Source organism: Alligator mississippiensis, chromosome 1 (assembly GCF_030867095.1).
Source record: "Alligator mississippiensis isolate rAllMis1 chromosome 1, rAllMis1, whole genome shotgun sequence".
NCBI classification, from domain to species: domain Eukaryota; kingdom Metazoa; phylum Chordata; order Crocodylia; family Alligatoridae; genus Alligator; species Alligator mississippiensis.
The window spans coordinates 65,465,564-65,490,146 of NC_081824.1; the positions used below are offsets into that span (position 1 = coordinate 65,465,564).

Here is a 24,583-nt window from a genome sequence, read left to right on the forward strand (position 1 = left end):
TTCACAAAAACCAACTCTGAATTGACTGCAAGCTCATAGCCAAACAATCATATGATGAGAAAAGTGAGTCATCATGAAGTATAGTAACAGATTCCAACAGCAGATTGTACATTAACCAGAACTAACTGGGACAACGGTTACTTAATCTCAATATTATTCTCATTCTGGTAACTGCCTTACAACTAGAAAAATAGTACCTTCACTATATGGGATGAGGCATGCAGTACTTTTATGGTCAACATGCCCACTGAACATCATGGAAGTTTTGCTACAGTAGGCCTAAGGAACTGGGCCACAAGAGTTATGTATGTGTGCAACTATATTCACGTGAGTAATCGAGATGTGAGCTATTAACATGAATTAAGCTGTACATGTACATAAGCCTCTGTAATTGGGTATTTGCAGTCTGATCCTGTGCTTGTCAAAATGTATGAAGGACACTTTAGAGAGGCAGGATCATGACCTTAATATAGGGCAATAGCATAATATCCTGGCAAATATTAAAATGGAGAATAGTAAGATACTTACTAACTGGATAACAGCAATACTACTTGATACAACTGTATTTGTATATAATGAGATGGGGGGGAAAGTATTATTTTTTAGCATTAATTATACATAACTTGTTTCAAACCATGTCAGTGCCTACAAATCATGGAATTACTAGATACCTAGTAAAAACTGTTTTTTTATGTACAACAGCATTCACTGATTTCAACTAAAGATTGAGGGCAAGGTATGGCCCAGAGAGGAGCCCACTAAATTTAAAAATAGTTTACAATAAGACACTTCAAGATGTCAACATTTAATGTCTTTAATACTCGTTTCAGTCACTTTTAAAATTATCGTACGGTAAATTACTTTATGAAATATCTTATTATATATAATATATCCATAAAAGAGAAAACGATACACATCTAATGCTGCTTTGCATAAGTCATGCCACTCTTTGTACATATCAGAATATTTTTAGGCTAAAAAACATAGGGTTATTTTTCTCATGTATCTATGCATTATACTGGTTTGTATTTGTTAGATAACACAAATACAATATATTCAAGTCAACAGCATTTCTTATGGCCCAGCGTGGTTGCCAGCAATTTCAATGAATAGCTAATGAGACAGAAAAATGTCATTAAAAAAAACACCGTGAAGTAATTTAGATACAAAAAGCATCCATAATCTGGAGGCAGCTATCATCCACACAATCCAAACTTTCCTGAAAAAATTGAAACTTCATGAATGAAAAATAAAAAATAAGCAACCACCACCATTTTTGTGGAACACGTAAAACAATATGGTGGCTGGAATTTAAACAACAGACCTATTCTTGGTCCTGGTGAAGTCAATTCAGTGGAAGGTAGATGGAGGCAATATTCTATAGCTATTCTTCTCTTTTTAGTGTAGCATGGACTTATTTTCACACACCTTACTAGGCTCTGATATAAATCCTTCTCCCAATTAAGTTAAAAGTTATTGATTCCAACAAGGGAAACAACTAAGGCCTTTATTTTAATAAAATACTATGGCCTACCAGTTTAGTAAAGCCTAACTTCTCATTCTCATTAGATAGACAGTGCTAATTGCAGTACTAAAATGGTGCCACCTGTGGGTTTGTATTTTTATCAATTATATATATTTCTTATATTTTGAGAAAAAACTTACATGAATATACTTTTTAGTACTTCACACATTATATTTATATATAATATAAAAATATACATACCCAAATGCAGTTGTAATATGTGTGTAAATAAATACATCCACACATATTTGTTTATACACATATATATGTATATAAACTATGCTTCAAATTAACATTGAGAAAAATAGTGACTTGCAGTTACTTATACTTAAAATAAACTTATATCTAAAGTACGTTGAAATTATGCTGTCAACCCAAGACCTCAGTGCTGTTAATAGTTGGTCTTTTTTTTAAAGAAGTTTGACATCACCAACTCATTTGTAAAAAAATAGGCAATAGCCACCAAACAGAAACAAATTTAAGTCATGACAAACCTGGTCCAAATGTGAATACATGAATTATTTGAACGGCTTCATATCCACTTGATAAATCTCAGAGCCATTCATTTTTCTTCCCCCAAATCCTGGGAAAATACCTCTATTATACATAAAATTTCCTAATTTCCAGTAATATTTGCATGTTACTTTCTACTCTGTATTGCATCACCAGAAGACATGTTTTCCTCAGACATTCCTATACTACAGCTTTGTGCAGTGATACTCTTGTCAGTCCCATGAAAAAACAGGCTTTGCTAGAATTTAAATCTCATTTATCACCTTTTAAATTACTGAAGCATCACAGTATTCAAATGTTTAGTATGATCAATAATGTAATGTATTTTTCATTAAAATGCCATGGAGAAGATGGTAAAGGCACAAGGGGAAATGTCACAGCCAATGAAACCTGAGTGCATAATTTTCCTTTATGACTTTGTAAGTCTCTCTCTGTATCAAAATTAAACATATTGCATAAGCTATGACACCAAACAAGACTTTGCTCTAAAACTGTAACTACCAGGCTATTCATACATTATTTAGTTCAACCATGATTTTAAAAAGTAAAACATTTTTATCTATTAGAATGACATGGATTTCTTCCTAATCTCTATAATAGATGAAGAAAAATATTGTGAAAAAGTAGGTTTTTGGCATTAGAGAACACATAGAAAGTACTAGTGTATTACAAAGCTGAACTAAACCAGAATAAAGGAACAGTTAGTGAATGAGGTACAGCATAAACCAGAAATCAAAGCAAAGGAGAGACTATCAAAAGATAGCAAAATAAATGGATAGTGGAATTTTACTACTGTATTACTGCAAACGAGAGAGCAGTCTAATAGGCTTGAAAAAAGAACTGCCCTCTTGCCAGTAAACGGGAGCTGGCATCTCTATCCAAAAAAATCTACTCATTCATTTAAAAAAAAAAGTTTCTAATCCTTGTAGAGCTCAAATAATCATTCAGGTCTAAATCTTGGCCTTGCTGTTTTCATAAGTCTGAAGAAAAACGTTAGTCCCCTTGCTACTGCCCATAGGTTTGCCAAGCTGCAGCAGACTACTGATGTTCTTCAGAATCCTGGTGGCAGGCACGAAATTGGTAAGAATCAGTTCAGTTTCATTCTGGAGTCTTTTAGGAAATTATGGGCAGCAGTAGACAAACAGGGGAGTTAGTAGTTACTAGCGAAAGCAAAAACTCAAAGGAGGGAGAAGGAAAACTAGCAAAAACACCCCTGCTCCTGCCTTTTACCCTTCAGTGCCAACTTTCCATTCATCCTCTCCCTTGGCCTGACCTAGTGCCTCCCTACTCCTGAGAGAAAAGCAGCTTGAAACAAGAGCATTAATGGTTGCTACCTATGCCAATCATAGAAGCAGAAATAAAGCACAGGATGAGAAACAATGCACAGCTGCATTCATCTCATGGTAGGAACAAGAACTGGAACAAAACAAGTCTAGAGGTCAAAAACTGGGTGCAGAGGAGGACTGTGGGTCAATAGCGTGTGGATGCTGCAGGAGTAAAACCAAATGAAGGAATGTAAATAGGACAGTTAAAGTTCAGCAGACATCCAAAATGAAATAACAGAGAAAACAAGACAAGTATGATACAAAGCATGATTCAAAAGGCAACACAAAAATGAGGCAGAAGGCTGACAGTGCAGGTCGACAAATGCAAGGCAAACAAAAACACTGAAGAAAATCTGTCTAAAAATGTTAAGTAAGAAAAAAAAAGCTTAAATACCTCTTCTCACTAGAGTCTGCCCTGATGTGATCACAAGTTTTTGGAATCCTGTTTTTAACAATCTCTAGCTTCCTCTCCTCTTCCCACTCATAATTTTCAAGATTTTACTGACTTTACAAAAGACTTTAAATATTTTTATACATATTGACCATTTTTTCCCCCTTATTGCAATAAACATTTTAGCATTTCAGAAATTCTCAAGCCATGACAAAGTTTGTCCTTCCCTGGAGAACTCATATAATTAAACTTCCTTCCTACTATGAATCCTTCCAACTTGCTATTAATAATCAGCTGAGGAAAGACACCAGGACCTATTTGGTAGGAGCAAAGACACGATCATAAACTGGTCACTGCTAGTGGGACAAGAGTATGCAAAAACCAATGGATGTGAATTTATATAAAAGTACATTTAATAAAAATTTCTGAAAACAAGAGTAGAGACTAATTATGCAAAATGTCTGGTTACAGAAAGCCTTGGCTGGGATGATCTAGTTGGGGATGGTCCTGCTTTGAGAAGGGGGTTCGACTAGATGGGACCTCCAGAGGCCCCTTCCAAGCCTCGTTGTCTATGATTCTATGAAAATGCTGACTGCCTTATGAATTGCATAGAGTCATTCAGTACTAATCAGAAGGTATTCAGCATCTCACAGGATCAGGTTCTAACCTTTCTTTTGTTCAATATTTTCACATTTCAGAATAAGAATTATATGAATGCTGATGAATGGCTATTTCACTTTTCCAAAATATTTCTTGTGCTTCTACAAAAATATTACATTTGTAACTTTTTGTAACAATACTCAAGGGCTCAAGTCTGCCATTTTCACTCCTCCTTCATTCCATAAGGAGGACAATGCTAAGTGAAATCAAGTTACGTACTTGATTAGCTTGGTAGTAGGGTACCTACCTCTCAGCTCCACTATGGATGTTAGAATCTGGATGTAACATTTGCAGTGTCCTAGGTAAGTTGCAACCACTGTATACTCACCTTCCTCCTACTCTTATTGCTGTCTCTCACACAGTGGTCCTGCACTGCCAGTGCAAACTTTGGTTCCTCAGCCAACACCAGTGTAGTGGGCAGTGCTTAGCAGGGCAAACAGCTGATTCTTTTGTAACCAGATGTTCGCTGCTGGTAGAACTGTTGTGTTTTTCATTGTTTTATCTTGAACCTGTACGGCTACTAATTGCACTGCTCTTGCTGAAGGAAAGACTGAAGAGTTGGAGGGAGCCTCCTGTTTTGGTTTTCTTTCTGGTTGTGATACTTCAATGGTCCAGAGCCCATACTCTTAGACTGCAGAGAGGCACAAACTGTGTTCAGTTCTGGGGGTCTTCTGGGAGAAGCCCTGAGCTCACTCCCCAGATCAGAACTTTTCACAAACTTGGGAAGGGTTATGAGATGCAATTCCGGTTCAGACCATTCCAGTAAGTAGCCCCTAAGGTCCCAGCTAGCTGTCTGGGATTCAGACATTTTGAGCCTATCACTATGGGCATGTTTAGTTTTCCCCAGCTAATATTTATATTAATGAATGCCCCATCATTTATCTCCGGGTGTCTCTCAACAGTCCCATGGAGATTTGTATCTAATGCCTGGAGACTCCAGGACAATTGTGGAAGGTAAGCAACCCTAGGTATGAGGTCTCCAGCAAGACCTGTTCTGAGTCCTTTCTCCCCTCACCTCCCCATCTCTGCCCCCAGCAAAACAGCCCCTGTCCTCCTAATGGTGAGAGATGACAGAACAAGGAGCAACCATCTCAGTTTGAGCAAGGGAAGTTTAGGTTAGATATTAAGAAGAATTTTCTCACTAGGAGGATAGTGAAACACTGGACCAGGTTACCCAGAGAGGTGGTGGAAGGTCCATCCTTGTGGGTTTTTAAGACCCAGCTAGACAAAGCCTTGGCTGGGATGATCTAGTTGGGGCTGGTCCTGCTTTGAGCAGAGGGTTGGACCCAGTGGTTCTCAAACTTTTTTCATCCCAGGACCCATTTGTAAACATCGATGGTCAGTCCCGACCCAGTGCCCCTCACTCCTGACCTGCTGCCCCCCACCCCCAGCTCCCCAGTGTGTGGGGCAGGGGGTGGGGGCTTGGGACATGGTGGGGGGAGCTAAGCAGCCCCTCGCAGGCTGGAACTCTGCCAGCCTGCAAGAAAAAAGCCATGGTTTCCCACACTTTTTCTTCCTTAAAGGAGAATCCATTTTTTAAATGTATTGATCCATTTTTAAAGTGTGTTCACAACCCTTACATATAGTCTTGCAACCCACTTTTGGGTCAAGCCCCACAGGTTAAGAAATGCTGGACTAGATGACCTCCTTCCAACTCTCATTTTCTATGATTCTGTGAAGGATGGTGCATCATCCCCGCTGGGCCTGGAGCTGACAGCGCTGTAACGGGGCACTGCCAGTGTGTGTGGCAGGGAGCAGTTGTGGAGCTGGCAGCGTTGTAAGGGGGCACCGCCTGTGGGGGTGAAGCAGACGTGCCATTGCCAGCGTGTGTGGTGGGGAGCAGATGTGGAGCTGGCAGTGCTGTAAGGGGGCACTGCCTGTGGGGGGGGAAGTGGGCATGGAGCTGGCAACACTATAAGGGGGCATTGCCTCTGCAGGGGAGAGTGGATGTGGTGCTAGCAGAGCTGTAAGGGGCACTGCCTGGGGGGGGGCTCGGGGGCAGCCCGGGAGCCGCGCCAGCCTGTGCCCCGGGGAAGGAGAGCTCCCGGTCAGCGCCTCCCAGCCCTTGCAGCTCCCCACGTGCAGCAACTCAGGGGGAGTCCCCGGGCTGGCGGACAGACACACGCGGGCGCGGAGCCGCTCTGCTGCAGGACTTTATTTCAAGACGGGTTTGTTTGTTTTTTTTCTTTTCTTTCCTCGAATAGCTCCGTCGTCCCAGGACTGCAGGTCGGGGCGTGAGCCAGCGCCCCGGGGCGTGCTGCGCGTCGGGGCGGCTCCGGGAGGCAGTGTGGACAGCACACCAGAGACATAGAGGGAAAGGAGCGAGACACGGACAGCGAGAGAGAGGCGCGGCTCTGAGGAGAGGAAGGAGAGCGCCGGAGGGGCGCGCGGAGCGGGGCGGCCGCCCGGGCACGTACCTTCCGCCTGCGCGCAGGCGAGGAGCAGGGCCGCGCAGGCGGCGGCGATCGCTGCGGGCAGCCTGGTCTTCATGCCTGCCCCGGCGGAGCGGCGCGCAGGAAGGAGCCTGGAGCGGGGCAGAGGAGACCGGGGTTAGGGTTTGCGAGAAAGCCGCAACAGAGCCCTGCCGGGGCGGACTGCCTGACTCCTTACTCTAGGACGGGCCTTTTGTTACCGAGACCTCCCACCCACAGGGATCCCGGGCTTAAGTGAGAGTGAGCCTGGGCAGAGGCACTGCAGGAGCCCGGCCCGCAGCTCCTCATCCCCGCACTGATGGCTAATTCAGAGGTCTTTTTTTTTTTGCCGGGAATCAACCAAATGCCTCTTTCATCTGGGGATTGCAGGCGGCTCCTTTTTCAGCACTGCTGAAGCACTTAGTTCACTGCCCGTTAGGGCTCTCCAGGCAGTTTGGAAACTCATAAAAACTTCTTTTTTTTATTCTGCCTACAAATGCGCCTTTCTTCCTTTCTGTCGGGTCTCAGATAGATTACACAGACCCCTATGTAACACGCTGCTGAAACGCGAACCGGCCGCTAGCCCTGATGCTTTCCCATCTGAGAAGTCGTTTTCACAATCCGCTGGGGGAAATGGGTTTCAAAGACTTGGTAAAAACAGAGCAGAGTAAGAACCATGCCCGGGCTGCAGATGGGCTAGAAACCTAGACAGGAGTTGGAGAGATTTTGAGTCATCCCTAAGTACAAGCAGCTGGGGCGCGTTTGCTCCGGGCTACACGTTCAGGGGCAGGGCTTTGGCAAAGCCCCCGCAGGAGTGTTGGCTGGATAAGTCCTAGGCCCTTGTTACCCTATCGCAGGGTGGGGAGGAGTAGTGCATGACACACAGAAATCCTCGTTAATGCGCCTATGGCGTTTAAAAGGAGAAACAGTCAGGAGTCAAAATAAGGTGGTGAGAGAGACATTCCCAATTAGGTGACGCATTTAATCCGAAAGGTGCCAGGAGCCTAATGATTTATGTATCCCTCCTTGCTTTGAAAGGTGCCGAGAGCAAAACAAAGACAAACACGTAAACCATTAGGCTGGCAATAGCCCGCAAGAACAGCTCCGCGAAGAACAAGACGCGCTGAATCGGTATAAGGAACTAACGCGATCCAACAATAACCTGCCCGATTACCCACACGGAACAAGCACACTGTCTTTTCCCCTCATTGTTTTTATCAGTCGCTTGAAAATTGGGTGGAAATCTAGCCAGAAACTGGGAAAAAGCTGGCTGTAAGGTCTCCCTTAGGCACCCGTGCGGGCTACAATGTGAGTGTCCGGCTCTGCCACAAGTAACCACGAAAGCCTGAGCTTCAAGAGCATGCCACTCTCCTGCGTGGGAAAAGGCCACTGTTGTTACATCCCTTTAAGAGTGTTTTGCTGGGCTCGCAGATGCCTTGTAAACTAGGCGCTTTCACAGGACGTGGGTCCGAGAGCTCTTGCCCGGGCTTGGAGTGCCACCTCTTGATCCTTTGCAGGAGGGTCAGGAATGAAGTTACTCCGAGGCGCATCCAGGAGCGTGTGCTCGGCTCCGGCTGCCGGACAGGCACGCCTTGATGCCACCGGCATGTCTGTCTACACGACTAGCAGTGCCTGCTACTGAACAGACCACCAAACATATTCCTTTTCCAAAATATTAAAACATATCTATTTCACTGCTTATAAAGCAGTGGCAGCGCCCCCTTAACAGCTCTATAGCCACGCTCTGCCCTGAGCCGTCTGCAGAGTAAGGCTCCTCTCGCTTGCCGACCAGAGAGAAAAGCAAGATCCCCTTTGGAGCAGGGCTGAATGCCTCAGCTTTGATCTGCTACACGCGTTTGAAGATCCGACCTGCTCAGTCCCCTCTCGGCTTCACACCGGCTTCGCTGCCAAAGACCCGCATAACGTCATTACAAAGCCTGGAGGGCAACGGCTTTGATGGTTTTCAGGCACAAAGAGCTGTCGAGCAGCTCCAGTCCTGGAGACCGGGGAGCAGCTACTTATAAGGAGCTGCACATAGCAGGGGGGGAGAGGGAAGGGATCCTACCAAGGGAAGGCGGCACGAGCATCCCTCGAGCCGAGCCGCGGAGAGAGGTGGGGGCAGGCGATCGCGTTGCGGGACCGGAGCGGCGGGCTGAGCGCCCGCTTGGTTTGAACCCGGGCATCCGCCAGTGCGAGCCCCCTCCCAACGCCAGGCGAAAGCGATCGGCTTACAGAAATGCCCGGAGTGTCTTCTGTCTCTCTCTCTCTCTCTCTCTTTGTCCCCAAGCGGCAGATCTCTCCCGCTCCCCTACAAAAGACCCCTTCCCTGTCCCGGTCCCCGCACGCCAGGGGCGCTTGGCAACTGGGAGACCCGCGCTCGCCGCCTCTGCCTGTGCCCGACCCGCACACGGACACGCGCGTCCTTCAGCCTCCGCCGCGGCGCGCACAGACCTGCGGACAGCGTCGGGGGCCGGGCGGCAGCCGGGGCCGCTTCTCCTGCACCTGGAGGCGGGGAGAGGCCGGGCTCCGGGGGAGGAGCGGGCACCGGGGTCCTGGAGATCGGGTCCGTCTGAGCAGAGCCGCCTGCTCCGAGTGGGAAGAGCCTCTCCCAGCTCCGCTCCTTAAGAGAGGGCTGTTCCCGGCGCTGCGCTGCCTCTCGTAAGCGGTTACGAAACGGCGGGGCAGGTGGCCGGCTGCCACGGGATGATATATGCGCGGCGCCGCTCCAGCAGGGCAGGGGACCCGCGGCTGGAAACTGGCGCGGGCTGCGCCGCATTCCTGGCGCATGAGCAGGGCCCGGCCGCGGCCGCGCTGCCCCGCGGGGGCCGCCCCGACGGCTTCCCCGGCCCGGGCGGCCCCGCCAGCGGGGGCAGGAACAGCCCAGTGCAGGAGCCCCGGGGGGAGGGGGCCTTAGTGCTTGGGTGAGGGCCGAAGCGGGGCTGGGGCGCTCACGGGGTCGCCCCGCGCCTCCCTGCGCCCAGCACCGGGGTTGGTGTCTTAAGCGTGAAACAGCGCGGGGACCCCGGGCGGGCGGGCCGCCAGCTGGGGCACGGGCAGGGGAGGCTCCCGGGCGCTGCAGCGGGGGAAGCGGCCTGGACTTAGGCAGGCGCGCGCGCAAGCACGCACACGCACACACACACACACACACTGTAGCTGCATCGAGACACGCGATATCCGAGAGACATATACACACTGCACCCGAGATGCGCGCGCGCACACATACTATATCCGAGACACACACATATACACTGCACCCGAGGCGCACAAATACACGCACACACTGCACCCGACTCAAAACACACTGGGATACACACACACTGCACCCAAGGCGCGCGCAGACACACACACAATATCTGAGACGCGCACTCTCACACTATATCCGAGACGCGCACACATACACAGTGCACCCGAAGCGCACAAGTACATACACACACTGCGCCACACCCACAAACACACACACACACACACTGAACCGCCCCGCCCCCACTTCTCCCTCTGGGGCGGGCGGGGGGTCGGCGCAGGGCGACGTCCCCGCCGGGACCTGCTCCCTGGTGCGGGACTTGGGGGCGCCGGAGCAGCGGGCCGGGGCGGGTCCCAGCGCCCCTGTGGCGGGAAGGCAGGGCGGGCGTGCACCTTGCGGGCTGCGGCTGCCCAGGGCTCGCCGAGGCCGCCTGGCTCCCCGGGCTCGGCCACTAGTGTGAGGCGGGGGAGGCCCGAGCGCGGGGCGGGCGCGGACACCCCGGGGAGAGCGCTCTTCCCTGGCTGCAGCCTTCCCCGGCTGGGGGAGGGGTTCCCTTTGCAGCCTACATCTGGTGCTGAATAAAGCCATGAGCATCGTCTGAGGGGCTTCGCGGCCATTCACACTCGTGCGAGAGCTCCCCTTCCCCTGCAGCGGGGGTTTCCTTGCCACAGCCCGGAGCCCCAACTGCTCTTTGTGCCTGGGGACAGGAAAGTAGCGTACACAGAACAAGCCCCCGCCCCCCGGGACTTTGCTTTCCCGCCAAACTGCATCGTTCAGGTCCTCTGCGCGTGCAAATACAAGCGCGCGCACCGGCCCGCACTTGCTCGCTCTTGCACATGCAGGAGCGCGCTCTTCCTCGCTCCGCGATGCTGCCCGGAGTCACGGCCCCGGCCGGGGACTGCAGCAGCATCCAGCAGCCCGGCCTTTCCCCCCCGAGCTCCAGCCCTGGGACACCGGAGCTCCCTCGCTCTGTCCTTTCAAGCGAATTGAAGGAATTAGGAGAGAGGCGGGGAAAGACTCTCTCGGTATCATTTTTTGTCCAACACCGCAGCCTAGTGGTGGATGCAAACCAAAGCTCAGCCAGAGACAGGTGCACCGGGCTCGCCCTGGCCTTTTGCAGAGATGCATGTCGCTCCCACCGCAGTGCTGGCACATGGGTGCACGGGAGGCAGTAGGATGGATCAATAATTGCAGGAACCGGCTCAGTTCTGCCCTGTAATTCAAGTCCGTATTGTGGGATTAATTGATTACATTTTTTTCTGCAGGGTTTAGTATTGCCTGAAAACATGAACATCAGGTAGGCCTTCAAAAAACTCAAATGAAAACCATGGCATTGTTTATGCTTCGTGTGCCAAATCCTTCTCTCCTTATTCCTGCAATAGGGCCATTGACTTCAATAGATTTAGGAAGAATCTTAAAAAGAGATATCCAGAAGATACGGGCTGGTCCTTCCTGGCACTTTGGAAGCAAGTCAGCTGTACTTTAAGACCTCTGCCATGAATTCAGCTGCCTGGTTTTCCCAAAATGCACTTTGCAGAACTGACATCTCCCTCTCATAAATTATCTAGTATTCTTTACCCGGACTTCTTGGACAGATTTTTCTTTCACTGCTTCAATATTTCAGAATTTCTTCTTTTGTTTCTTTCTATTTCCTCCCCCACCCCCTTTCTTTCACCAGTTTCTGACCTGGAAAAGTAATTTTATTAAGAAGTGTTTGGTAATAATCGATATTGGATTTTTAATTCTAATTGTATTCATTGTGTAGACATAAAAAAATATTTCCATGAATCCAGTATACCATCAAGAAGAGTGTGCTAGAAAGATGGGACCACATTAACATTTTTTCCATTGAAAATAAATAAATTCAGCTCTTTCACAATGAAACTACTGGTGCGCCTGGGTCTGGGAAACTATGCGTCACTGTACGGCGATGTTGTTACAGCATCCTTTTGGCAGGACTAAAGAATGGTGCAGTACAGGTGGTTACTGCTCTGTGTGTGCAGTGCGCGTTTAAATTTCGCCACTACATCGCCATAGCAGTGTGCTATACCAGGGGAGTGCGCCTCTATAGTGACATAGCTGGCGATCACATGTAGACATCGCTACTTCATCATAGGGCAACTATGTGCTGAAATATAGATGCACCCTATAGTTCTCAAAAAGCGCTCTTACGCCTCACATACTAGGATAATCCAATCTTGCATTATCCAACACATGATTTATGCAAATAATCTGGATAAATTGAACTATTGATCATTTTAGCTAAAAGGACTCCTTCATTATTTGGAATATTTTGCTAAATGTGAAATAAAATAATTTGATCACTATTTCTGCAATTATATTCAAATTGGTAGAGGTCTTTTGAAATCAGCAAGACTTCCCAAGGATTCATGTATGTGGTTGTATTGGGCAGTGGCTTTACTTCCTGTTCCTAGCAGTTAGGAAGTTACAATGAATTTCTTAGATGAAATCAGGCCTCATTGATGTCAATGACAAAACTTCAACTGACTTCCAGGGAGCTGTATTTCACCCTTTCTGTTTAACCATTTTATTCTGCCATAAGACTTTTAATTCCTAAAATAAACTATATTAAGGAATTGCATATAGAATCTTGCAGTCATTGAAAGAAAAAACAATATGGTTGTTTTTTAAGCAGCTCTGTTGCTATGTACATTCACAGGCTGAGTGAGTACATAATATGTGATGCAGAAGGCATTCCTGAAATGCATAAACATTTACTAACATTCTTCTGCCTGCTTGTTTCTTAGACAAGTGTTAAGCAGATTAATGCCATGTACTCTAAATCCAAAAATCTCTTTGCTATTTAAAATAAACAAGTTAAAACTTTGGTGACATTTATTTTATAATAACCGTTTAAGTTTTAAATTAATACCTTTACAGAGTTAGTACTATTTTCATTATCATCATTGTTTCTTGAGGTCTTTTATGGTAGGGTAAATTTACAGGAAACTGCTTCATTAGAAATTTACATGAGCAGCTTTTACATCCAAAATAAAGAGACCTTTTTCTTTTGGCATTGTTTTCTCTGTTTACCCAGAGATAACAATGGCATTGTCAGGAGAAGGCAAAATAGAATTTTCTGTAATTTAGCAATATAAAGGCTAGGTGTTATTTTCCAGGTAGCTATGTAGCCTTGTGACTTCTTATATATGCTTTACATAGACACAAAAAATTAAGAAGGGTCAATTTTTTTATGCTGGGATCCCTATAGAGATAAAATGCTCCAAGTGAAGCATCCCATTAGAAAAGCCACTTAAGAAACCTACTTTTTCACCAACAATTTTTTTATAATATATGGAATCAGGCTCCTTTTCTGTGGTTCTTATATTCTTTGATAAATTAGGCAGGAAGCCATAAAATGCAGAATTAAAAATATCCCAACTGCATCTTTCAGGTCCTGCCTCCCTGGGCAGCTTTCCAGCCAGTAGCAGGAGAAAAAGTCTATCCTGGATTTATTCATTTGGACATTTCAGATCTCTTTATTTTAGTGTTGGAATTCAAAGGGCAACACTAGTCTGACCTCCCTTTATAAGAGATGGCTTCTTAAATTACTAAGCTCAAATTTACAATGCTAGTTCTGTCTTAAACCTAAACATTTACTGGAGAAGATATGGAAGTGGAGTGTCCCTAGAGACTACTGTGGCGATGTTTAAGATAGATATCACCAGATGCATTTTTCTTAGTAACAATTTACTTCACAATTTGGCTTTTATAACTCATCTTTCCCTTCACATAATGGTCTAAAAGTATAAAATGATTTTGCTGATAAGTAGACAAAAAGTTGGAAAGCTAAATAAGTCAGAAACAGAGTGTTAGAAGAAAAGAATCAGAACCCCAATTTGATTTGTATTTTATAACAGCCAGTGCTTTTAAATAAGTAATTGCAAAAACTAGATGATGTTTTTAATAAGTAACAAACATTAAAACTATAGGACAAAGAGTTGTCATATTAATGCCCACCTTCTCCAGTATTAAGTTGCATTCTTAATTTTTATTATTTTAAAGAAAATACTTTATAGTTGTAGGGGTTAACCCCCAACTTCCTACTCAGGAAAAACTCCCTAATGAAACCAACTGGAGTTCTGCTAGACTAAAGGGAGCAGAAGAGGAAATGAAATTAGACAGATAATAACCAAAAGTATTTCACATTTATTTTATAACCTGCCAGGAATCTGGTGTAAGACACATTGTGCAAAGCTGTATTCCTAAAAGAAAGGTCACATCCGTTCCTTGGATGAAACCTAACATGGTCAGCTATGCTTTCTGCATTCAGATATTGCCATGGTTATGTTTGCTTTTGTTTCCATATTAAAATGGAAAATAAAAGAACTAAGTAAAGAATAAATTATACATAGCCTATTCATATAAATATATACATTAATCCCTGTACTCCAGTGAAGTTGGACTAGAGATGAGTCTATCCCACCAGTTCAGGCATTTTTCATATACATTTTTGCTCACATAATGTCATTCCACAGCTCCATGACTTCAGTCTCTGGTTTTCTTTGAGCTGACAGTTCACTGTGAGAAAAAATGCCTGCTGGGAGAGATTTATCATTTAAAAAAGAAACATACTTCTCTTGAAATGTACTGGCCACTTGTTACTTGTAGAAGATTGTAATATAATATTCCATATACAACATCTGTTATCAGACTTATGGTTAAAGGATAATAGTTATGATTCCCTTTGCACTGGATAACTTTAGTACTTAAATACAATAATCTCTACATGGAGCCACAAAACATTAGCATCCAAAGAGGCCTGAAATTATTCGGGGTTAATTTCCAAACAGAAATTAATTGTAACTCTCTTTTAAGAGTCAGCATTTCTGATGTCAAGGAATATTGACACATACTATGAGAGAGAGTCTGGGTAGGAGGGGAGTGCAAAGGAAACATTTATAGATCCATTTACATCTAAACTGAGAAGTAGTAGTCCTAGAAAGAAGATACAAAGTTGAAAGCTAAAGCTATGCCAGATGAGTAGAGGACAAAATCATATCCATAGCCATTAGGGGTATGCAAAGCTTTGGTCCCTGATTCAACTTGCAGAGATTTGGCCCAATTTGGTGGCCGAATCTCCGAATTCAAAGGACCCTTTAATCTCTCTGAATCAAATTGGAACCCTCCAAATAGATTCAGAGAGATTCAGAAAGATTTGGTGACTCGAACATAAACATAGTTTTAACTGTTTTTTCTACATACCTCTAGGTAGCAGGTAGCTTGTGAATGCTGCGATGTGTTCTCTTCTAGGTTGGTGTGTTCTCTTCTAGGTTGGCGGATCTCCTCCAGCGGGCTTTAAACTAGGCTCATCAGGGGGAGGGGAAGATGAAGGCGGGGGAAGCCGTGGACCACCAAACCATGTGGCACCCACAAGGACTACCCAGCCTGAAGTAGGAGAACATCAGGAAGCTGCAATCCATGGGGCGGCCAGCAATACAGCGCAAGTAAGCAATAAGGGGCCCTTTGGGAATCGGAGCTGGGGGCCAAAAAAAGCACCAGTCACAGGGCTCAAGTGCCTATATACTAATGCTAGGAGCATGGGGAACAAGCAGGATGAGCTAGCAGTCCTGCTTGCAGAAAAAACCTACGACTTAGTAGGGCTATCTGAAACCTGGTGGGATTCTTCCCACAACTGGGAGGTACATATTGAGGGTTATAGGCTGCACAGAAAGGACAGGGTGGGGAGGAAAGGGGGAGGGGTTGCGCTCTATGTCAATGAGCAATATACTTCGACCCTCATCAAGACGGAATCGAAGGAGGAGAAAGTAGAAGGATTGTGGGTTAAGTTACATGGGGGGCAAGGAGAAAGGGATTTGGTGGTAGGAGCCTGCTACAGACCCCCACACCAAGGGGAAGAACTAGATTTGGGGCTCCTGAGGCAGCTCTCAGAGACCATAAAAACTAAGGAGGCGGTAGTCATGGGGAACCTAAACTACCCAGACATCTGCTGGGAGACACAGACAGCAAAGTCCCACCATTCACGCATGTTCCTATCCTGTGTACAGGACCTCCACCTGATGCAAAGGGAACACGGTCCCACTAGGGGGAATGCCTTACTGGACCTGGTATTGGCAATGGGGGATGATATGGTAGGGGACCTACAGATTGGTAGTCACCTGGGGGACAGTGATCACCAAATAATAGAATTCACCGTAAGACGTCAAGTGGGTAAGGTAACTAGTAGGGTGAAAGTGCTAGACTTTAGGAAAGCTGATTTCAATGAACTCAGGCGATTAGTCAAGGACGCACTGCAGAGTAGTTTTGAAGAGATGGGAGCCCAGGAAGGGTGGCTGTGCCTTAAGGAAATGATCCTTTGGGCACAGAGGAGACGATCCTGATGAGAGGAAAAAGAGGGAAAGGGGCCAGGAGGCTTCCTTGGCTGACCAGAGAAATCCAGGGCAGCCTGTGGACTAAAAGCGGAGCATATAAAAAGTGGAAATGGGGAGAGATTACCAAAAAGGAGTATACCTCCTCTGCTCGCGCTTATAGGGAGGCAGTTAGACGGGCCAAAGCTACCATGGAGCTGACAATGGCATCCCAAGTAAAGGATAACAAAAAATTGTTTTTTAGATATATAGGGAGTAAAAGGAAGGCCCAGGGAGGAATAGGACCACTGCTAAATGGGCAGAAGCAATTGGTGACCGACAGGGGGGACACGGATGAACTCCTCAATGAGTTCTTTGCCTCAGTGTTCCTAAGTGAGGGTCAGGACAAGTCTCTCACTGGGGTTGTAGAGAGGCAGCAGCAAGGCACCAGACTGCCATGCGTAGACCCTGAGATGGTGCAGAGTCACTTGGAGGAACTGGATGCCTTTAAGTCGGCCGGCCCAGATGAGCTCCATCCGAGAGTACTGAAGGCAGTGGCTGACGTCATTGCACAGCCACTGGCGGTAATTTTTGAACACTCGTGGTGCACGGGCCAGGTCCCGGAGGACTGGAAAAGGGCCAGTGTGGTCCCCATTTTCAAGAAGGGGAGGAAGGAGGACCCGGGCAACTATAGGCCAGTCAGTCTCACCTCCATCCTTGGCAAAGTCTTTGAAAAAATTATCAAGGCTCACATTTGCGAGAGCCCGGCAGGGCAAATTATGCTGAGGGGAAACCAGCATGGGTTCGTAGCAGGTAGATCATGCCTGACTAATCTAGTCTCTTTTTATGACCAGGTTACAAAACGCCTGGATGCAGGAGTAGGGGTTGATGTCGTATACTTAGACTTCAGGAAGGCCTTCAATACGGTATCCCACAACATACTGGTAAAAAAGTTAAGAGGCTGTGACTTGGATGACTACACAGTCCGGTGGGTGGCAAATTGGCTAGAGGGTCGCACCCAGAGAGTCGTAGTGGATGGGTCGGTATCGACCTGGAAGGGTGTGGGCAGTGGGGTCCCGCAGGGCTCGGTCCTGGGACTGATACACTTCAATATCTTCATCAGCGACTTGGACAAGGGAGTGAAATGTACTCTGTCCAAGTTTGCGGATGACATAAAACTGTGGGGAGAAGTGGACACGCCGGAGGGCAGGGAACAACTACAAGCAGACCTGGACAGGTTGGACAAATGGGCAGAAAACAACAGAATGCAATTCAACAAGGAGAAATGCAAAGTGCTACACCTAGGGAGGAAAAATGTCCAGCATACCTACTGCCTAGGAAATGACCTGCTTGGTGGAACGGAAGCGGAAAGGGATCTTGGAGTCCTAGTGGACTCCAAGATGAGCATGAGTTGGCAGTGTGACGAAGCCATCAGAAAAGCTAATGGCACTTTATCGTGCATCAGCAGATGCATGACAAACAGATCCAAGGAGGTGATACTTCCCCTCTATCGGGCACTGGTCAGAACGCAGTTGGAATACTGCGTGCAGTTTTGGGCGCCACACTTCAAGGGGGAAGTGGATAACCTGGAGAGGGTCCAGAGAAGGGCCACTCGTATGGTTAAGGGCTTGCAGGCCAAGCCCTATGAGGAGAGACTAGGGCACCTGGACCTCTTCAGCCTCCGCAAGAGAAGGTTGAGAGGCAACCTTGTGGCTGTCTGTAAGTTCATCACGGGGGCACAGAAGGGAATTGGTGAGGTTTTATTCACCAAGGCGCCCCCGGGGGTTACAAGAAATAATGGCCACAAGCTGGCAGAGAGCAGGTTTAGACTAGACATTAGGAAGAACTTCTTCACAGTTAGAGTGGCCAAGATCTGGAACGGGCTCCCAAGGGAGGTGGTCTCCCCTACCCTGGGGGTCTTCAAGAGGAGGTTAGATAAGCATCTAGCTGGGGTCATCTAAACCCAGCACTCTTTCCTGCCTATGCAGGGGGTCGGACTCGATGATCTATTGAGGTCCCTTCCGACCCTAGCATCTATGAATCTATGGATCTATGATGCTGGGGCACATGGAGTGTCCCACAGAAGCGCAGGGGGCTCTCCAGCCTACTCAGCAACAGACCCAGAAGTGGACCAGAAGCACTTCCAGTCCACTTCCGGGTCTGCCCGGGAGCGAGCTGGGGGTGTGAACCCCCCTGCCCCCAGCTCAGCGACTGGTGCCTCCTGGGTCATGGGGGGCACCCAGGGTCTCCCCATGGCTGATCACCTAACAGGGGAGACATGGGCGGGCCCCCCACGTGCTCCCCAACAGACCCAGTAGTGGACCAGAAGTACTTTTGGTCCACTTCCGGGTTTGCCGCTGACTACGCAGGGGCCCCCTTGCACTCCTGTGAGATGCTCCATCCACCCCAGCATCGCAGCATTCGCAAGTCATGCCTGGTACCTCAAGGTATGTAGAAAAAATATTTAAAGCTGTGTCTATGTCCAAATTACTGATTCTCTGAATCAGCATCGAATCTTCAGATTTGGATTCGGCTGAATCGAATAGGGGACAGTGATCCGAATCAACGAACCAAATCACTGTCCCTGATTCGGGCCAAATCTGAATCAAATAGGGCCCATTTTGCACACCCATAATAGTCTAAAGGTGAATATATAGAGTCAGAAGGTTAAATGCTCCTCTACTCACCTTCTCCAGTAAGTATAAAAGGTCCTAAAAGCAGTGGAACTGCTAATCATTCTGCTTCTTAAAAGGAGCAAGCTGACCGATAATTTATAATAAATTGTTTCCAGGAGCTCTCATCCTTTGTCCACCTTTAGATTGTGAGCACAACAGCCAGAAATCAGCTGCATTTACAAAGAATAGAGAGTCTAAAAGGATTTTTCTAAACTCCAGTTCTACTCTGAATATTGACTTTGGATGGGAACAGATGTAACATATAAAGAGCTCCAAATACATTTAAAATGATCCAAAAAGTGAAGGCACTTACATATACAGCCAAGGAAGTGCTTTGTTGTGCAGTTCCACCTCAAAAATGATTCCAGAAAAAAATGGAACTCTGAAGCACTTCTCTGTGAAACGCTTTGTGTTATATTTTCACTCTACAGCAGAGCACAATAAGGTGTTGGTTGGTCCTCCACTATTGCACAGTACTTTATTTCCCACAGTTCTACTGCTCTGGGGAGCCTCCTTTATGACTCACACTGAATACCTCTGATCTGGGGGCACAGGATCTGGCTGGCATGTGACCTTGTCTATATGTAGCCATTCACAAAGGCATGCAGCACCTTAACTTGTTGGAACCCCCACCCAGAGGACTTAGCCTCATCTGTAGTGGAACAGTGCTGAGGACCCATTGGAGCATCTTCAGCAGTGACCTGCGCTGAGAATGTCAGTACACCACATTCTACCACATCAGCAAGACAGTCGACTAACTGGAGGTGGCTAGAGGTAATGGACCTCCTAACTATATGGGGTGACAAAGGCACTCAGCACTCAACCTGGATGAGCCACTACAACCAGGCCAGCTACAAATGTACTGCCTCCAAAATGACTGCTAAGGGACATAACTATTACTGCCACCAGGACCATGTTAAGGTCTAAAGGTGCAGTACAAGAAGGCGCAGGATGTCAATTAGAGCTTGCACACATGGAGAGTAACTTGTTCCTATCAGGATGAGCTTTGACACATTCTGACCACCAGTGACTCACTATAGCTCCATTTCATTACTGACTGGGGCCTCAAATGATTCAGAGAGCTCTGGCTGGGAGAATCTAGAGGATCTTCCAGACTCCATCCCTGCATGGGCAAAACAAGCACAGAAGGATCAGAATAATTATTCAGGAGTGCCAATTAGGAGATTTACTAGCCCTCTTGGCAAGACAGCTCTGTTACAAGTGACATCAATCAGCCAGCCTATCCCAACCTCTAGCCCAAGATGAGTGGTCGTTCCTTAAGGAGACAATACTCAGGGCCCAAGGGGTGATGATCCCAAAAAGAAGCAAGGGGGGCAAGAGTGCCCAAAAGCCTGCCTGGCTCACCAAGGACGTCCGGGAATGCCTGTTTGCCAAAAAGGCTGTGTAGACCCGGAGGAAGGGTGGGGCTATCTCCAAAGAGAAGTATACCTCCACCGCTCAGGCCTGTAGGGGGGCTGTTAGGAAAGCTAAGGCGGACATAGAGCTAGGACAAGTGTCCAAGATCAAAGATAATAAAAAGTCCTTTTTCAAATATATAGGGAGGATGAAGAAGGCACCGGGAAACGGGCCCCTGCAAGATATGCTGGGCAATCTGGTGGTGGTACCAGAGGAGAAGGCAGACCTCTTTAACAAATTCTTCACCTCCGTTTTCTTGTGCAGGGACTGGGACTCCCCTACTGTGATTCAAGACGGACTCGAGGGGAACGCCTCCAGACCTAAAGTTGACGAGGACCGGGTTAGAGTGCTTCTGGTGGGGGTGGACGTGTTTAAAACAGCAGGTCCAGATGCTCTCCACCCCAGGGTGTTGAGGGAGCTAGCAGGGGTTATTGCAGTGCCCTTGGCATGGCTTTACGAGTGCTCGTGGTGCTCGAGTCAAGTGCCAGATGAATGGAAGATAGCCAATGTGGTCCCCATCTTTAAAAAAGGGAGGAGGGAGGACCCAGGGAACTATAGGCCCGTCAGTCTTACCTCAATCCTGGGGAAACTCTTTGAGAAGATCATCAAGGAGCACATCTGTGATGGGCCGGCATTGGGGATGATGCTCAAGGGCAACCAGCATGGTTTCATTAGGGGCAGGTCATGTCAGACCAACCCGATTGCCTTTTACGATCAGGTCACAAAAGCATTGGATGCAGGTGTCACCATGGATGTAGTCTTTCTGGACTTCAGCAAGGCCTTTGACACTGTTGACAATCCCATCCACATTAAAAAACTGAGCGACTGTGGCATTGATGCCTACACAGTCAGATGGATTGCAAATTGCCTGAAGGGTCATACTCAGAGGGTGGTGGTGGACGGGTCATATTCGACCTGGGGGGAAGTGAGCAGCGGAGTCCCCCAGGGCTCAGTCCTTGGGCCCGCACTGTTCAATTTCTTTATCAGTGATTTGGACAACGGGATGAAAAGCAACCTGTTTAAATTTGCTTATGATACCAAAATTTGGGGTGAGGTGGGCATGCTAGTAGGGAGGGAAAGACTGCAGCAAGACCTGGATAGGTTGCAGGGGTGGACTAACAAAAACAGGATGCGTTTCAATACTGACAAGTGCAGGGTGCTGCACTTGGGCAGTAGTAACCAGCAGCACACTTATAAGATGGAAAACTCCTTTCTTGAAAGCACAGAGGCAGAAAAGGATCTTGGGAGTCATTATTGACTCCAAGATGAACATGGGCCGACAATGCGAGGTCACGGTCGGCAGGGCTAACTGGACCTTATCGTGCATCCACAGGTGCATCTCAAGTAGGGCCAAGGAGGTGATCCCCTCTACACGACACTGGTCAGGCCACAGCTGGAGTACTGTGTCCAGTTTTGGGCACCCCACTTCAAGAGGGATGGGGACAACATCAAGAGGGTCCAGAGGAGGGCCACCTGCATGATCCGGGGACAGCAGGGCAGACCCTACAATGAGAGGCTACGGGACCTGAACCTGTTCAGCCTTCACAAGAGAAGGCTGAGAGGGGACCTGGTGACCATCTATAAACTCACTAGGGGGGACCAGAAGGGTTTGGGGGAGACCTTGTTTCCCCTAGCGTCCCCTGGGATAACAAGGAATAACGGCCACAAGTTGTTGGAGAGTAGGTTTAGATTAGACATCCGCAAAAACTACTTCACAGTTCGGGCGGCTAGGATCTGGAACCAACTTCCAAGGGAAGTGGTGCTGGCTCCTACCCTGGGGGTCTTTAAGAAGCGGCTTGATGCCTACCTGACTGGGGTCATTTGAGCCCAGTTTTCCTCCTGCCCAGGCAGGGGGTTGGACCTGAAGATCTACAAGGTCCCTTCCGACCCTACTTCTATGATTCTATGAACTGACTATACCCTCAGCCTTACAGAATGTCCTCTAAACACTACTTCCCCCCATCCCCTCATCCTTATAACCAACTATCCTTTTCATATTCCTGTTAATCCCCCTCCCTCCACTCTTGCTGACCGTTCTTCCACATCTGCCTAAGATAAGCTGCCCCTCTTCCTCCCAGTGCTCAGGATCCAGCCACCAGGAGACACAGGCAGCATAGGTGCTTGTCCAACCACCTCAAAAGTTTTGATACTTCAGATTGTTAGTAGCACCAATGGTTTCTCCCTTCCTACTAGCATACCATGTTATGACCCTATTATGAGGCTTGGCATCTCTGCCCTGAGCTGTCACCAAGAGTATTAAGATCCCCCTCTGCTCCCCCCGCCCCTTCTCTGTCCCATAAGAATAGGCAGTTCTGCTGAAAGGGAAAGGAACTGACCTAGGTTTGGGTAGGGGGTTTTCCAGGTGGAGGGGGAGAGGGGCAGAGGGGGATTTTAATACTAGAAAGCTCTGCAGCCTATTCCAGAGTGTTGTTTGTGGATTTAACTGACAGTTGTTAGGTAATGCACCAATGGACAGTTTAGCACATTATTGTTTTGAACCCTGAAGGGGTTAACAGTTGGCATACCCCTTCTCTGCCATAGGCATGGCTAGGCAGACTATGGATGGGACACCCTCTCTGTTGAGAGAGATGTTCACCAGATTCTCATAGCTACATTCAGGAAGCAGATGAAGGGCACTGTGGTGTCCTTCATGCCCAAGTCATTCCTCATCAGCCTCAGCTGTCACCTTCCCCTGTCATGGTGCTTCACCAGCAGTGCCCTCAGCAGGGTCAGGGCTACCCTCAGCAGCTTCCACTGGCAGGACACTACAGTCAGGAGTATCCTCCTCAGACTGAACTGGGGCCTTACTAAGATCACAATTTTCTGCCCAGCCCCACCTCCGATCTAGTATGAGAAATGGTTTCCTCTAGTCCTCAGGAACAAGTCTTCTGGGTAGGGCCCCACAGAACTACACCACATTCCAAGGGCTATCTTCAACAACACCCCCTGCCAGCCCTACCCACCCCACCACGTAAAAACCTCCCTCCATCCAAAGGTAATCCCCAGCATTATCACTGAACCCCTACCCAGAGCCAGACCTTTTTCCCTTAGGGTTCAGCCCACCCCATTCATGCTTTCCATTCCATTCCCCAACTTCCCATGCCCAGAGCTTCCCTTTGCCCTCAAATCTGCCCCAAGACCAGGATACTAGTCAAGCAATGCAGGCACAGTTCTGAACACATCCTAAACGTGCCTTTTTGCAGTACTTCTTCTGTATCCTCTCTATTTGGGAATCCTTAGGAGCCTCTGGAGATGTAGACCCAAAAGGCAGGCTAGGATATCTGCTTTCCTTGCCCCTCACTGAAAAGCTCTGCCACAGTAGGGATTAAGGTGCATTTTGAAACCCTTCAGCTGAGGCAGGGCAATACAATGCTGAAGGGCTGAAAACCTAAGTGCTTCATATTGGAGTGGGATTTGAAGCACTTCAAATGACTGTTTGTCTATACCCTTAGTGAAAGTGCTTTGGGTTGTCTATATCTTTCAATGATCCCACATAAAACACTCAGTCTAAAATTAGAAATGCCAACCCAGGCTGTCTTTCTATTTTTTAAAGAGATCTGTATTAAGGTTTTGTTCCCCAGTTATTCATTAGACCAATGGTTCCCTACCTTCTTAGACTAGAGGGAACCTTCATGAGAGTCAAGGTACCTCTCAGAAAATGCCAGCTCTTAGGGCACGTCTACAAGTGCATTAATGTGCATTAATGTGTGTTAGTTAATGCGCATAAAAGCTAGTACCTCCCATTGTGAGGTACTAGGAAAATGTGCATTAACCTGTCTTAATGCACATTAACTAAAGAGCATGGTTTTAAGTGACACTTCAATGTGCATTAAAATAGGCTAACATGTATTAAAGCACATATGTAGATGTGCCCTTAGTTTTCATTCATTTTTTTACTACAGAAAAATAAGAGAGCAATTCTTTGCGTGCAAAGAACTGAGAAAAACCACAGGTCAGAATTTTTTTTAACACAATGGATTCCTATTTGAAATCTTTGGGTGCATCCCCATGAGTACACACATGCAGTTTGCAGGTCTGCAGCACTGCAAACTACACGCACTGCAAATGCACGCATTCACCACACTGCTAACTTGCAG

General features: G+C 47.2%; 1 protein-coding gene across 4 annotated transcripts in view; it reads right to left on the reverse strand.

Annotated features, from left to right (window-relative positions):
- The window catches only part of COL12A1 (collagen type XII alpha 1 chain), a 133,896-nt gene extending 124,269 nt beyond the window's left edge, over positions 1 to 9,627 (reverse strand). For 3 of the 4 annotated variants that reach the window (XM_059731248.1, XM_014596676.3, XM_014596675.3), the window contains exon 1: positions 6,832 to 6,938. In XM_059731248.1, coding sequence (XP_059587231.1) covers positions 6,832 to 6,904 — 73 coding nt within the window. In that variant the 5' untranslated portion in view covers positions 6,905 to 6,938. Of the gene's footprint in view, positions 1 to 6,831; positions 6,939 to 9,276 lie in introns of those variants that run through there. The other variant, XM_006262249.4, reaches the window with a different exon arrangement.
- Between the last annotated feature and the right edge of the window lie 14,956 nt (positions 9,628 to 24,583).